Raw genomic sequence first — 17,383 nt, forward strand, 5'->3', positions numbered from 1 at the left:
TCAAAAAATTAAGAGTTTCTCTATAGGAACTTCGATTTAAACATCTGTGCAAGTTAAAAAGAGAATATAGTTTTTAATGCAGAGACAAAATTTTAACTTGAGGAATAATTAAATTAAATGATTAATGAATTATTAATATAATTATCACTAATAGAATAATATTAATTATTCTATTTCTATTCTAAACCACTGTAACTACACAATAGCCAGCAATACAGAGGATGAACTGGCAATTAACTGACCCAAGTGAATTGCATAGTTTCTAATTCAGTCCTGATCAAGGTTTCAACCTGAGATGTTGCAAATCCTTCCATCCCACAGATGCCAGTCAGCCTCCTGAGATCCTCCAGCACATTGTTTGTTTGTCGTTTCAGATCTCAGCACCTGCAGTCTTTTGTGTCTCTACAAGTTCTAATGCCTGATTGCTAAATAAAAGCATTTCTTTACTAAAAGAGGCAACGCCTCAGCTAACTAGATTTATAAAAGTGATTTGTTTTCATAGTCTAAACTACATTGAAAACAGCAAATATTTAACCAGCTCATCTAAATCTAAGAGAAAGTAATTCAAATGGAAGTTTTGATTACAAGGATACCTCAAAATAAATATAACAGCATGAAATAACGAGAATAGCTTATTACACTGGTAAGGGCAATGAATACTAACATTTATTTTCCTGGACTGGGTATAATAAGGTCTATAGTAACTGGGTAAGCCCAGCAATGAGTTTTCTATATCCAATAATTTACATGTATCACCATCAAGCATCACATTTGAGGCATGAAGATGTCCATATGGAATTCTTTTCTCATGAAGAAACTTCAAAACCTGAAATAAAAAACAAGTTGGGCACTAAGGTATATGCTTAAAAAATACACCAGAACTCAAGTAGAATTACTTTAATGATGACCAGATGGGGTAGATTGATAGAAAAATGAATAAACATCATTTACCTCCAGAATTTGTCTTCCAAATGTTTTTATCTGCTGAAGGTCAAACCCTTGACTTTTCTTTGGACTGCAGTATTTCTTCATAAAACAATCCTTTGGCTTAGCCTTTGTGTAAATTACATTTAACAAAATTATTATTAATGACTTTTTGGACTGATACAAAAAACAGACCTGTTACCAGTTTGCAAATGGTGATATTTCCAGCAAAGCGCAATTCAATTTTTTTTATATGTTATGTTATACAATTTTATATATGCTATATTTGTAACTAAATGTAAGCCAATTAAATTACTATAATACCAAACTACAGTTTCAATAACTGAAAAGACTATTCTATTTAAAAACAAAAGACTCAAAATGAAAAATCTACAATTAAAGTCAAATTAATTATTTTTATTTTAAAATACTTAATTATAAAGTTTTTAAATATGGAATGTGTTTAACTTTGAACATTTACTTGCCTTATTACCAAACTTAGAGATAACCAACCTCTATAAAACAAATCAACCAATTAACTATCAATAAACCACTAAGTTCATGGCTTTTAGTTTTTTAATCTTACTAAGTCACTTTACAATTTGAACTTTATGGAATGATAGCATTACATTGTACACAATGAAAATCAAGTAGGCTGCAATATGGAAATATCACCCAGCAAGGTGCATAACCTATCTTTTGCTTTGGAAAAACTAATCATATATACATTTATTACAAATTAAATTTTCTGTATGGTCAGAAAATGAAAAGCCCTTTAGTCAGATGTTGTGTTACAACATACCTTGCAGATATAATCTCTCAGTGTTCCTTTTTCATTGTACATTCGGATAACAAGCCCCGAAGATTCGCTGGCTGTGGCAAATGTGACAGGATATATGTACGGGTGCTGGAGGTTAAAACAGAAAAACTCAGACTGGAATTCATATTATGCTGATTTAAAGGTCTATGGCAAGAAATATGCCAACTATCAACCTGTTGGTAACACTATGACCAAATCAAATATTGTACGATACAGAATAGAAGCCCCAACTCTCATCTTTAGTTTCTATGAATATAGTACCATAGCTATTACTTTGTTTGATGAGGTCAGGGCGGTGATATCAAGGGACAGCCAACACTAGATCAGATTTTTCACAGCTCCAGACTAGCAGCAAACTGCAAAGTTTGCAGATAAGGACAACAGACAAGAATCAAACTTCAGTCTGGCATTAAAGATTACACAACTTATCAACAGTTGCTAGCCAGACTTCTAACTGACAAAAACCAAAGATGGAAAAAAACATTAGCTCAAAGTTAAGTACCTAATTTATGTTATTGAAATGAGAACCTGGAACAGTACAGCACAGTTCCAGCCCTTTAGCCCAGGATATTCTTAGCCTACTCCAAGATCAATATAACCCTTCCCTCCCAAGAAAATTCCATTTTTCCTTTCATCCATGTGCCTATCTGTTTTGTAAGTGTCCCTGATGTATCTATCTCTAATACCACCCCCAACCAGTGCTTCCATGCTCTTATCACACCCTGTTTAAAAAAAAGCTACTTTTGACAACCACCTTATACATTCCTCCAATCACCTTAAATGAATGTCCTCTCATATTACCTGTTGCCACCTGAGAAAAGGATGCTGGCTGTCCACTCTATGTTTCTCATCATCCTCTTTTGCTCCAAAAAGGAGCAAGGTCCTAGCTCGCTCAACCTCCGCTCATCAGACATGTTCTCTAATCCAGGCAGCATCCTGGTAAATCTCTCCTGCACCCCCTTTAAAACTTCTACATCCTTTCTATAATGAGGCAACTAGAACTAACACAATAAATTGGAGGAAAGATTTGAAAAAAACTGGGATTGTTTTATTTGAAAGATGGGAGGTCAAGGGGCAGCGTAAACACAGATATATAAAATTGAGGAAATCAAGATAAAATAGGAATGAATCGTTTCCCTTAACGAGGATATCTAAAGCAATGGACATAAATTTGAAGTAACAAAGTAACTGGTAGAATTAGAAGAATGAAAAAGAAATCACCTCGAGAGCAGAAGGGGTCCGGAAATGACTGCCTAAAGGGGAAAAAGGCAGAAGCCCTTATCACACTTCTAAAAAAAAACTTCAACATGTAGTTGGAGAGCAATAACCTGTAGAACCCATGGCACTAATGCTGGAATGATGGATTAAGCTGGCTAGCTCTTTTTTGATCAATACAGACCAAATGGAATCCTGCTCTGTTGTAAGTTTTTTATGATTTGTTTCCAATATTTTCTGGTTAAGCGGTGGTCTGACATTAGCATATGTCTAAAGTGATAAAAACTTTATAGGACTTTTAATGATTACTTACAGACCAAGAAGGTAAAAGCTTCATTGCTGACTGAAGGTCTTTATCAGAGAGAAACATATCAGGACCAAGATCAGCCTGCAAAACAGATCATAGGTAAAATACAAGTGAAATTAAACTAAAGCTCACTTGTCCAAAATCACAATAAGGACCCTTAAAAACACCTGCAATCTGTCTCCAAAATTATTCCAATGTCATCTGAACTACAACCTGAAAGGTTGGATATGAATTGACAAAAGCAAGTGTACTTATGGAGAGCGAGTTCATCGAGTATGGGATAAGCTTTCATTCCATCATAATGAAACATTAAATTATACGCCTGAGCACACTTTAACCATCAACTTCCATTAAAGATGTGCACAAAAATTGATAATTATTTTAAACAAGCAGAGATGGACTGTTTGTTAAGTTTCATTATTCTCAGTTATATCCCTTTTTTTTAAAGTATGAAGGTTATAGATAAAACATAGTTCAATATCAAACTAATAATTATCAAAATAAAATGCATTACACAACAGCAATTGACTTACCACCCCAGTTAAGCTTTGCCAGAATAACTTGCACATCCTCAGTCCAGTAATATTTTATCTCAAATCAGAGACAAACTTTCACAGGATTTTTTGAATTATTGGCTAGATACTTAACAGAAATTAATATATCAGGAAAAAAGCGAGTACAAGCAAAATCTTTACTCTTGTACACTGAAGCTTTGCTAATGAAACTTATGATAGGATGCACATTGTATAGATGACTCTTTCCACAATATAATGGTAGGAAATTAATAAAACTACCACAACTTAATTATCCCATTTTTTAAAATCAGAACTTACCCAGCTTAATACTTGTCGCTCTTTGGGATGATCCTTACTTTTTATTAAAAGGTGCCGTTTTCTTAATCTCCAACCTTAAAAAGAAATAATGCTTTATTTTTTCAAATCTAAAGTGATCTTACCTACAGTGAGTAGCATCTACAAACATCCAAAATGGAGTAATGCAATTTGATTTCATCTTGTCCAAACAGAATACTCAAAAAACTGCACCACAAAGTACCATACTGCAAACTTTTACCCAGAATTTCAGTACAGGTGACTCTGTGTTACAGGAAGGGCTACATTCCCAGAAGGCCAGCTGCATCATGATTTTCTGTAATGTAAAGCCACATCATCTGTACAAAGATTGTGTTGATTAATTTAATTTTCTTCACCACACAAATTTCAAGAGTGAATTTTATTCTGCACCTCAAAATTTTTGGGTACTGATTTGTGAATTCTATAATGGTGAAATTCTATAACACAAGGGTCACATGTAGCCTCTATAAATACATTTCCTCAGAAGCAAATTCTACTCAATCAGATCACACACAAATCACCCAGGACACAACTAACATGAAACAACCTTAGGCCAAAAGTAAAACAATGGGCAGCAGTAATTCATTACATGCAAATTGAAAGACTATTGTCCCTTCCGAACATCCATCATATTGCTGTGATACACATAGGATGTACAATCTAATTGAACCAGGGGAATATTTATAACTTCACTTAAATTGTTCTATGATGCTTATAGAAATCAAACAAAAGAGACTTTTATGAAATTATGAAATACAGAAGTCCATCAACCTTTCAATAACAAATAGCATTCCATAAGAATCTCTCAACTGCAGGAAGAATTCAAAAGATTTTTCTTCTAATTCTTATTAATGGCATCCTTAGCTTGTCTCATAAGCTGAGGTCAAGTTGGACTGAGACCAGTAGTGGAAACTTGTGTGAAGCTTACACTATAAGCAGATGAAGCACTTAAGTTTTGCAATATTTAGACAATGGCAACTGGTTTTACAGATTAATTTTTTTCCCAAAATCGTAAATCTGAGTTGAATCTGAAAATGGCATACAGTTGATCTCAAGGGAACCATATAGCTATAGATGGATATGAATACATTCTCAAGTCCAATGCACACAGAGGCACAATTATCTGTATAAAGTTGTAAATATTTGTTGAAATAAAAAATTTACAATTTGAAAAGGAGTCCATTAATAATAATACATTCATATTAGAATTCACGCATAATGGTTTGGAATCAAGGCAGGTTCTGTTTGACAAACTTAATGGAGTTCTTTGAGGACATAATGAGTGCAGTGGATAGAGGGAACAGGTGTATGTCGTATACTTGGATTTCCAGAAGGCGTTTGATAAGGTGCCGCACAAGAGACTTATAAATAAGATACGGACGCATGGAGTCAGAGGAAGTATATTAGCATGGATGGTGGATTGGTTAACCGATAGAAGGCAGAGAGTTGGTATAAATGGGTGTTTCTCCAGTTGGCAGTCAGTGGTGAGTGGGGTGCCGCAGAGGTCGGTGCTGGGCCCGCAGCTGTTTACCATTTACACTGATGATTTGGAAGAGGGGACTGAGTGTAGCGTAGCAAAATTTGCTGATGACACCAAACTGAATGGAAAAGCAAATTGTACAGAGGCTGTGGAGAGTCTGCAGAGGGATATAGATAGGTTAAGTGGGTGGGCCAAGGTCTGGCAGATGAAATACAACATTGCTAAATGCGAGATCATCCACTTTGGAAGGAATAATAGAAGAGCAGATTATTATTTTAATGGTGAAAGATTGCAGCACGCTGTTGTGCAGAGGGACTTGGGAGTGCTTGTTCATGAATCGCAAAAAGTTGGCTTGCAGGTACAACAGGTTATTAAGATGGCAAACTGAATGTTGGCCTTCATTGCTAGAGGGATTGAATTCAAGAGCAGGGAGGTTATGCTGCAACTATACAGGGTACTGGTGAGGCTGCACCTGGAGTACTGTGTGCAGTTCTGGTCTCCATACTTGAGGAAGGATACACTGGCTTTGGAGGCGGTACAAAGGAGGTTCACCAGGTTGATTCCAAGGATGAAGGGGTTAACCTATGAGGAGAGATTGAGTCGCCTGGGACTACACTCTCTGGAGTTCAGAAGAATGAGAAGGGATCTTACAGAAACATACAAAATTTTGAAAGGGATAGATAAGACAGAAGTAGGAAAGTTGCTTCCATTGGTAGGTGAGACTAGAAATAGGGGACATTGCCTCAAGATTCAAGGGAGAAGATTTAGGATGGAGATGAGGAGAAACTGTTTTTCCCAGAGAGTGGTGAATCTGTGGAATTCTCTGCCCAGGGAAGCAGTTGAGGCTTCCTCACTAAATATATCTAAGAAACAGTTAGACAGGTTTTTATATAGTAAGGGAATTAAGGGTTATGGGGAAAAGGAAAGGTAGATGGAGCTGAGTTTACGGACAGATCAGCCATGATCTTATTGAATGGTGGGGCAGGCTCGATGGGCCGGATGGCCTACTCCTGCTCCTATTTCTTATGTTCTTATGGAATCTGCTGGGAAAAGCTACGAGCTCCACTTCAAACAACCAGCATTTCATGCTTTTATTTTTTAAATTTAATGCTGGCAAAGTTTGCCCATGTTAACTAAGAAATGGAAAAAAATATAGTCCGAACTCAGTCTTGATAAGTATAACTATTAGCAAACATGACCATGGACTGCTACTGACTCACTTACCTATCTCCTTTAATGGTTCAACCACTTCCCATTTGGGTTCAGAACGGAAGAACATTGATACCTGTTGCAAGGCGATTTCTATTTGAGAGTTAAAGGAGGAAAATAAGGATATATAGAAACTCAATTAGTGTCACTGAAAAAGAAATCATTACCAAACCTTTAAAGTAGGGCAAACAACTTTAAAAAGAAAGTACATTAGTTATTCTGACAGACCAGGCAAGAATATTGGAAAAAAAAATCGTAATTAATAACAGTTATTACATGACTGTAGTGGGCTAGCTAGATCTTTAACACTGACAAGATGAAATACAAGAAAGGAGATAGAGAGATTTGTAATATAGTGCCAAGACAATAACCTCTTCCTCAATGTCAGCAAAACAAGAAGCAGGGTATCAATGGTGCTGAGGTGGAGATGGTCGAGATGTACTTAATCATATATTACCCCGAGATTCATTTTCCTGCGGACATTCACAGTAAATACAAAGGAACAATAAAATTAACCCATCTCAGCTGCTGTTGACATAGTGACAAGGGACTATAAGCAGTCCCAGGTCCACAGCTTAGTGTATCAGCCAAATTTCTTGCTCTTAACTCCTAACTAGAAATCTGTTAGTGGAGAATACCAACACGTGATGATTACCTTAGGGACGAGTGGTACTTATTTTACAAAGATAAAAACCCTCTATATTCAACATGAAATTTAATGAACTACCACTTCTACAAACATAGACCAGCACAGGACAGGACTACAATGTTGTGCTGACCTATATAAACTTAAAGCAGAATTAAACTCTTCCCTCCATTTTCTTATTACATCAATGTGCCTATCAGAAAGTCTCTTAAATGTCCCCATTAGATCCACCTCCATTTCAGTAGTACTGACCAGTGTAATTGGAAGAGTAGTTGATAGGATCCAGGAATTTTTTAACCAGCTCACAATTGGACAACATATGCTGTGTAGTGATGAAATTCAGGTAATTCTGAAGTCCCTGTTGCCTTTCTGCTATGAACTCACGATCCATATTCCCAATTAGCTTTTTGGGAGGTAGAGGTAGAATCAAGCCTGAGATCTGTAATAAACAACAATTGTGCCCAACCATGAAGAGTGTTCATTTGCTCATTCTAAATGCTTATTTAAATGTAAGTCATCCCAATTTACAATATACTATTTAAAAACACAAGTAATTATTTACTCAAGTCTTAACTATTTCTGTCCAAAATAAAACTCTAAAATGAATTACATGCTTGTATTTCTATTTTGGCAATAAATATTTAAACTGTTTTGTGACACCAAAAATGATGCATAATAATCTTTTCTTCATAAAATTGTAAATTAACAAAAATATCAGGTATCAGTAAAGCAGCATACATTTAAAATTAGCTTTTATTCTTTTTATGCAAATGAGTGATATCAAATTTATTTAAAAAACATGGCATATTAGTTTGGAGTATCAGAAGTTTGGACTTAAAAGAAATGGAATTCTTTCACTTTGAGAAAAGTTGGCAGTTGAAAAACTCTTTAAGGCCTTGTCATAAGAAAAAATTAATTTCAGGCTTTATATTAATATTTATTTTTCATACTTTCACGATAAATAGTACAATATTTGACATTTAATGAGACACTTCTACCCAAAGAAAGTTCTTTCCATAATTTCACAATATTCACTGAGAGAATTTATTTTCTGATAAGGTGTTTCATTTGAAAAATTCATTAAAACACTATCTTCTACAATATTACAAAAGTTACCTGCAAACTGCTATTCAGGACATCAAAGTCACTGTATCTTCTGATAATCTGGAAGTAATCAAAATATAAAATAACTAATGTTGTTTTCAATATTCTCAACATTCTTCAACCACATTGCAGAGCAATAATTCCAGTCACATTTCAGCTAGAAAGTAAGGTTCAACATGCAGATAATTTTTCAAACTTCAGCAAAATTTACATTTTCCAGTGTATTTATATCCATAGAAGATAAATTATCATATATAACTTCATAGAATTGAGCAACATACATTTTGTCTGTTGTATTCTCTCTCCATCCTACAGAAAACATGCCTCAATTTGACACTAATTACCGATCTCAATCAAATAAATGTTGTTAAATGAGCACAGGACAAGTAGCTTATAGGAGCACTGTTGGGACAGTGCTAAGGTATTTGTAATTCACACTAAAATTTAAGCGGCCTTGAAAAGAGCTATTCCATCCTGCAGCATCTCATTGTTGCATATCTTCAATTACAGCACATCCTAATTAAATTATTATTAACCATGGTTTGATATAGTTTGCTTACAAAATGTGTTCTAATTAATTGGTACTGTAATGACACATTATCCTGACATGCAGCAATACAACACACAACTAGTTTATCTCAAAGTGTCTAAATGAAATGTACAAGCTTTTCCTCCACCAAACAATAGTGCTAAACATGTCCAACACTCCAATTTAACAGCCACTACTTAGAAGTATTATCTTGTTTGCTGAATAGAATACTTTGTCCAGCCAGACAATGTACCTAATCAGGCAGAAACAATATTGCAGAGTTATCATGCCACTACAATCAAACAACGTTTATTCACAGTAAACTTCCAATGCTGCCAACTCGAAGCTATGGAGATGCAGGAAAATGTAATGCATAGCACACGTTTAATGACTTAAATCCCAAATGCATAAAACAACACAAAAATAAAAGTTGCAAATGTTTACTGTAAGATAAAATACTACTCTACTTCATTACATGTTTTCAGCTTGTACTAATAAAACATGGAAAAGCAGTTGTTTTAATTCAATTTTCCAAAGCATTCTAAGAAAGGGGGAAGAAAGATTTATTTACTTATGGAGATACAGCATGGAATAGGCCCTTCGAGCCAGTTGGCCGATTTAATCCCAGCCTAATCATGGGACAATTTACAATGACCAATTAACATACCAGCCAGTTGGTCTTTAGACTGTGGGAGGAAACCAGAGCACCCGGAGGAAACCCATGCAGTCACAGGGAAAGTGTACAAACTCCTTACAACTGCAGCGGGAATTGAACTTGCGTCACCTGCACTGTAAAGCTCTGTGCTAACCACTACGCTACAATGCTGCCCTCCTGAAATTAAATATTTCAATTTTTACATTCTTCAATTAACTAGAACTCATGTAAACAGAGTTAGTTCATCGAAAAGTCTTTAAAGTACAGAAAGATCAATAAAAATCGACTCATAAATGAATAATAAATTGGAACCCAAATGAATTGGACTGGTTTTGCCATCTTTTGTGTATTAACAACCTCATTTTATAAATTCAAGGTTGTTGTGAGGTGCAGGCAATCTATACAAGTCTAAATCCTCACAAAAAGGGTGATAAGAAGCAACACAATCCCTCCTACTGATAAAACCGAGGAGGAGGCATCCAGCACCTTAGGACTAGATAGAAGCAAGTCCAAACAAATCCTTCCTAGAAAGAATTTATCATTACAACACAAATAGTGACTTAAATACAAGGACCAAATCAACATGGACAGCACAAATACATTCCGCCACAAAACTGAGCTGCTCCAGTAAAAACACTTTTAATCATAATAGACAAAAGCAATTCCTTAGTCACTCATTTTAAGAGGGTAATCAAAACAGCAGCTTAAAAAAAAACTTTGCAGTATACCACTAGTAGGATCAAATAAATTCCCTATTAATTAATCCTTATTCAATGAGCTGGAAAATACATTAACGGCACAAAAAAATCTTGTTCCTATGTAGAACTTTTCACAGCCTTGAGATGTTACATAATCAGTGAGGTACAAGTTAATTTTTTTTTAAATCTAAAACGACAATTTTACTCTTAGTTTCAGTATGACACTGAAAACAGCCACTTAGCCCAGTGAGTCTGTACCAGCTCTCAGAGCAATCCCATTTATCCCATTCTACAATTTATTCTCTAACTCATGCCAATAACACCCTTTCTTCTCAACACCACCTCCCTCCTATTCTATTACCATTGTCCTACAACTAGGGGCAATTTACTGCAGCTAATTCACCAAAAAACTATCAAATCTTCGAGACATGGGAGGAAACCACAAATTAAACAATTTGAATAGGCCTACCAGCACTACAGTTTTATAAAAGTTTTTTTTTAAACTACAACTCAGAGGACAGAATCAAACCCAAACTGTTGGAATTGACAGTTAGCTACATTACCTGCAGCACCACTCAACAGACAACACGTTCCGGTGATGCTGCTTTCAGGAAAATTATTACAAAAGCAAAATACTGCAAATTCTAGAATTCTTAAGTGAAAATTAAAAATACTGGAAGGGCTAGACAGACCAGGCAACATCACTGGAAAGGATACACAGCTCATGTTTCAAGTCAATAATCTTTCATCAAAGCAGGAAAAAGTTTGAAAAAATATGGAATGGAAGAGAGCTGGAAAGAACAAAAGGGAAAACGAGTAACAGAAGAGATTTAAAATTGAAAGAGGATGGTAAAAAGTAATTAAAAGCAAGTCTGGAGAGAGGAAAGGTGAAATGGGAAAGAATGCCAAAGAGAGAGGGATGGAGAATGGAGGTAGCCGGCAACAGAAGCTCCAGATCAAATTTAGCAACTGAAGAGAGGTGTCTCAGAGCAGTCACTTAATCAGTCTTTGGCTTCCCACAACAGAAGGAATCAATCGTATTTTGAGTTTTGTGCAATCAACAGCCTCAAACGCTTCTTTTCAAGTGAAGCAGGCATTACTTATACTTCAGGGGCTGAGAAAAAATGGATCAGCGAAGATGAAATGGCAGAACAGGCTCAATGGGCTGAATGGCCCAATTCTGCTCCTATCTCTATGGTCATCTTTCAGTGTAGTAACCAAACAAGCGAAGTGCAAGAGAACAGAAAAACTAACTGTGAAATAATGATGTTGCTGAAGTGAATCCAACAATTGTTCTAGAGGAGTCAACATGTGATGATTCTAAAGAAAGCCAAGGTGACAGCACATTGTTAAATCACAAATTAGATACACCAACAATACCCTTGATATCCATTAGATCCAGGAGCTAAATTAGGGCACTTGGTTCATCGAGTCTGCTTTGCCATTTGAACATGGCTGATTTATTATTCTCCCTCAACCCTATTCTCCCTGTAACCTTTCACACCCTAACTAATCAGCTTATCCTTAATCAGAACTGCGTTAAAACTTAAGAAGTTTTCAACCACTATCCCCAAAATGCCGTCCCAAAGAAGGGCCAGTCACTTAGCCAAATTCACTACTCAAAAAGTCAACTTATGATGTTTCTAAAGAGAGCCAAGATGAGAGCACATTGTCAAGCCCATCGTAAATTTTTAGGCAATCCTGCTATACGACTCCCAATTCCCGTTGCACTGCTATTTTCTAATTTCCTCCCCACTATATGCTTCCTTTTGCTCCAATCCATTTGCCACTTCTTTGCCCATTCTCCAAAACTGCCCAAGTCCTTCTGGAAACTCCCTGCTTCCTCAGTACTGCATGCCCCTCTACCTACCTTTGTATCATAGAGTCACAGAACCACAAACTTAGCCACAAAGCCATCAATTCCATCATCTAGTCATTAGCATATAACGAGAAAAGTAGCAGTGGACTCAACACAAACTCTTCCGGAACACCACCGATCACCAACAGCCAGTCAGGAAAGGCCTCTTTCATTCCCATTCTTTGTCTCTGTCAGTCAGCCAGCCAACATTCTATCCATTTCTATTCAGTCTATCAATTCTATCAATTTCCTGTTCAGTCCTGCTGAAGGGTCTAAACCTGAAACGTCGACTGTTTACTCTTTTCCATAGATGCTGCCTGGCCGGCTGAGTTCCGCCGGCATTTTGTGTGTATTACTTTGATTTCCAGCATCTGCAGATTTTCTCTTGTTTTTAATATTCCATCCATGTCAGGACCATTTCTGTAATATCATGGGCTCCTATCCTGCTTAGCACTTTTATGTGCGGCACCTTGTCAATAACAAACAACACCAGCAACACTTATAAATATGCTAGATCATAAACACAAGAGATTCTGCAGATGCTGGAAATCCAGAGTGACATACACAAAATACTGGAAGAACTCACCAAGTTATTCAGCTTCTATGGGGAGGAATAAACAGTTGACGTTTTGGGTCAAGACCCTTCATTAGGACAGAAAGGGAAGGGGAATGAAGCTAAATGGAAAGGTAAGTAGAAGAAACCAGATTAATCTTTGTTTTGATCATTTGGTAGCAATTCAGCAATTACAATTATTTAGCAATTCAAATAATGAAAGCTGAAATATATTTCCTTGGGAAACTCCTTTCAATTAAATTTTGCTTTTTAGATGCTGCACACATTCAACTAGGCATAGCTCAAATACCATCTATACATTTTCTAATGACACAACCATTGTTGATAGAATCTCAGATGGAGACGAGATGGCGTACAGGAGCGAGATATGCTAACTAGTGGAGTGGTGTCGCAACAACAACCTTGCACTCAGTGTCAGGAAGACGGAAGAGCTGATTGTGGACTTTAAGAAGGTTAAGACGAAGGAACACACACCAATCCTCATAGAGGGTTCAGAAGTGGAGAGAGTGAGCAGCTTCAAGTTCCTGGGTGTCAAGATCTCTGAGGACCTAACCTGGTCCCAACATATCGATGCAGTTACACAGAAAGCAAGACAGCAACTATACTTCATTAGGAGTTTGAAGAGGTTTGGTATGTCAACAAATACACTCAAAAACTTCTATAGATGTACTGCGGAGAGCATTCTGACAGGCTGCATCACCGTCTGGTATGGCGGGGGGGGGCTACTGCACAGGACTGAAAGAAGCTGCAGAGGGTCATAAATTTAGTCGGCTCCATCTTGGGTACTAGCCTACAAAGTACCCAGGACATCTTCAGGGAGCGGGGTCTCAGCACCTCCAGCACCCAGGACCTGCCCTTTTCTCACTGTTACCATCAGGTACGAGGTACAGAAGCCTGAAGGCACACACTCAGCGACTCGGGAACAGCTTCTTCCCCTCTGCCATCACTGAACCCGTGAACACTACCTCACTTTTTTTTAATATATATTTATGTATTTTTAATATCTCTCTCTCTCTCTCTATATATAATATATATATATATATACACACACACACATACTATTTCTGTTTTTTGCATGATTTTTAATCTATTCAATATACGTATACTGTAATTGATTTACTTATTTTTAATTTTATTTTATTTATTTATTTTCTTCTTCTATATTATGTGTTGCACTGAACTGCTGCTGCTAAATTAACAAATTTCACGATACATGCCAGTGATAATAAACCTGATTCCGATAAAATAAAAAGATCACAAAGTAATTGATTTATAACAACATACCTGCCAACTATTCTCTACTGAAACTCCACGCTGCACACGAATGATGTATTCCTATAGAAATAAATACAGATATACCAATTAGAACAAGGTAAAAGTAGGGTAATCCAAAAGCAAATACTGTTGGAAATCTTAAATAAAAGCAAAATGCTCATGAAAGATCACTCTCCGAAAAATGTAAACGTTGTTTCTGCGTCCATGAATGCTGTTGGACCTGTTACATACCTCCAGCACTTTACTTAAAATTAGGTCAGCTCATTTTACATCAACACCACACGGTAATCTGACATTTGAGATTTGTGTATTGTACGGCAAATAAAATTTTGGTTGTCTGCTTTGAATTATTTTCAAGTCATCTGGTTGAGTGGTGCCACAACAACCACCTCCCACTCAACGTTAGCAAGACCAAGGAAATAATTGCGGACTTCAAGAAGGAGAAGTTGGGGGATCACACACCAGTTCTCGAGGGGTCAGCAGTGGAAAGGGTTCTTGCCTGAAGTTCTTGTCAACATCTCTGAGAATCTACTCAGGGCCCAGCATGCAATTTTGAAGGCGGCACATCAGAGACTACATTTCATGAGAGGTTGGAGGAGATTTGGTATGTCACCAAAGAGTCTCACACATTTCTTCAGATGTACTGTGGAGAGCATCCTGACTAGCTGCATCACCGCCTAGTATGGAGGCTCCAATTCACAAGGTTGAAAGTGGCTGCAGAGGGTTTTAAACTCAGCCAGCTTCATCACAAGCACACACCTTCCCACTATCTTCAAAAGACACTGCCCCAAAAAGGTGGCATCCATCAGGGACATGCCCTCTTCTCATTACCACCATCAGGGAAGAGGTACAGGAGCCTGAAGATACACACTCAAGGTTTTCAGAACAGCTTCTCCCCTGCCATCAGATTTCTGAATGGTCCGTGAACTCATGAACAATATCCCACTGTTCCTCTTTTTCACTTCTTCATTGTAACTTACAGTAACTTATGCCTTGCACTGTACTGCTGTCACAAAGGAACAAATTTCTTAACATATGTCAGTGATAATAAAGCAGATTCTGATTACTAAAGGGTCTATCTGGTGTAATACCCAGTCACTTGGACTGGAGGGTGACAGATTCAAAAGGGAAAGGAGAAGACTATAAATCAATGAAATTTCCTCTGCAATTGCTATCAGCAGGTACTGCCCAACCACGGAAAGGATACAACAACTACATTGCAGATACTCCAATCCGATTTCAGCACCACCAATCTTCTGCTGAAGCAACACAGGTAAGCATTATTGGCAAAAGAAAACAAAAAAGATGGGAACTGTACAATGCCAGACACACTACTGTTCCAGGAATCTGGGAGCAGAAAGGTCAATATTGATCTGTTAATTATGCAGGAGTATGCCCATCAGCAACTTATATCTGATCAGGAGGCAACAAATGCCATTTCTCTAGCGAGACTATTCAGCTGCACGGACTCAACTTTACCATGAAGAGTCATAAAGCAAATACCTCAAATAGATATAACGTACAAAAGCATGATGCTTCAGCCAATATATATTCCACTGCTAGAGGACAACTGGCTGATCATCCTTCCACAGTTCCTACTGCGCCGGAAACTTCATGGTAGGTTGTTCTGTTCAGCACCCTCAACGGCACTGTCGATGAAGCTTGTCAGTCTGGCAGTTGACAGCAATTTGAACACAACTTCCAGATTCTAAAGTAGCTTGGTTTTATAGATGCATTTTATATGATCATTATGGATGGTCAAACCATAATGTTGTACATCCAGCATTATGTGTTGCATAATAACCATTAAAAGCTCATTATGGATGGCCAAACCATAATGCTGTATGTCGAATAAACTCAGTAATCATTGTTTGCCAAGCATCAATGCAAGTCAAAATCCAGAGTCCAGCAGTCTTGCTGAAGTTTTCCTGCTTTAAATCAGAAATGACACCGAATTCAAGACCCTCTTGAACAGGGATGCTAAATCTGCAGTTTATGAAAGAAAAGTACTTTTCAAAAATTGCTTTGCTATATGCAGATATCTCATAATTTATAGTTTTGATTAGAACACAAAACAATAGTGTGGTAGAGGGCCTTCAGCCCATAATGTTGTGCCAACTCCTTAACCTTCTCCACGATCAATCAAACCCTTCACTTCCACGTACTGTTGCAAGAAAAAGTTTGTGAACCCTTTGCAATTACCTAGTTTTCTGCATTAATTACTCATAAAATGTGGTCTGATATTTAATCTTCATCACAATAATAGACAAGCACAATCTGCCAAAACTAATAACACACATACAATTGTACTTCTTCTCATACCATTTAAACGATCACTGTCTAGGTTCAAAAAAATTATGTGACCCCTAGGGTGAAGTCTTTTACGAAAGTTATTTGGAGTCAGGTGTTCCAATCAATGAGATGAGATTGGAAGTGTGGGTTGTAGAGATACCCTGCCGTATAAAAAAGACACAAAGTCAGGTTACTGACAGATCCTGCTCTTCTCAAGAAAGATCTGTTTATGTGCATCATGCCTTGATCAAAACAATTTTAGAGGACCTTAGAAGAATTTTATAGATGCATAAAGCTGGAAAAAGCTACAAAAGTATTTCTAAAGACCCGAGTATTCATCAGTCCACAATAAAACCAATAGTCTAGAAATGGAGGAAATTCAGTACTGTTGCTACTCTCCCTAGGAGTAAGCGTCCTACAAAGATCACGTCAAGAGCACAATGGGCAATGCTGAAGGAAGTGATAAAGAACCCAAGAGTAACAGCAAAAGACCTGCAAAAATCTCGAGAACTTGATAAAGTCTCTGTTCATGTGTCCACTGTATGAAAAACACTAAACAAGAATGGTGTTCATGGAAGGCTACCACAGAGGAGACCACTACTCTCCAAACAAAAACACATTACTGCATGTCTCAAGTTTGTAAAAGACCACCTGGATGATCCATTATGCTCCTGGAACAATATTCTGTGGACAGATGAGACTAAAGTTAAACTTTTTGGTGGAAATGCATATTGCCATGTTTGGAGGAAAAAATGGGTACTGCACACCAACAACAAAAACCTCACCCCAACTGTGAAGCATGCTGGAGGGAGCAACATGGTTTGGGGCTGCTTTACTGCCTCAGGGCCTGGACAGCTTGCAATCATTGAGGGAACAATGAATTCAAAATTGTATCAAGACATATTATAGGAGAATGTCAGGGTAGCGGTCCATCACCTGAAGCTTA

General features: G+C 37.1%; 1 protein-coding gene across 3 annotated transcripts in view; it reads right to left on the reverse strand.

The window, feature by feature from the left end:
• Positions 1-17,383, reverse strand: part of pxk (PX domain containing serine/threonine kinase) — a 63,811-nt gene that overhangs the window by 37,963 nt on the left and 8,465 nt on the right. For all 3 annotated transcript variants that reach the window (XR_010020446.1, XM_063068010.1, XM_063068011.1), the window contains exons 2-10: positions 14,155-14,205; positions 8,569-8,616; positions 7,705-7,891; positions 6,822-6,899; positions 4,100-4,173; positions 3,273-3,347; positions 1,727-1,831; positions 952-1,053; positions 665-826 (exon numbers count right to left, since the gene is read on the reverse strand). Coding sequence is in view for 2 of the 3 variants with exons in the window: in XM_063068010.1 (XP_062924080.1) it covers positions 665-826; positions 952-1,053; positions 1,727-1,831; positions 3,273-3,347; positions 4,100-4,173; positions 6,822-6,899; positions 7,705-7,891; positions 8,569-8,616; positions 14,155-14,205 (882 nt within the window). In the remaining variant the exon portion in view is untranslated. The remainder of the gene's footprint in view (positions 1-664; positions 827-951; positions 1,054-1,726; positions 1,832-3,272; positions 3,348-4,099; positions 4,174-6,821; positions 6,900-7,704; positions 7,892-8,568; positions 8,617-14,154; positions 14,206-17,383) is intronic.

The sequence above is a fragment of the Mobula hypostoma genome, chromosome 15 (assembly GCF_963921235.1).
Source record: "Mobula hypostoma chromosome 15, sMobHyp1.1, whole genome shotgun sequence".
Lineage (NCBI taxonomy): Eukaryota > Metazoa > Chordata > Chondrichthyes > Myliobatiformes > Myliobatidae > Mobula > Mobula hypostoma.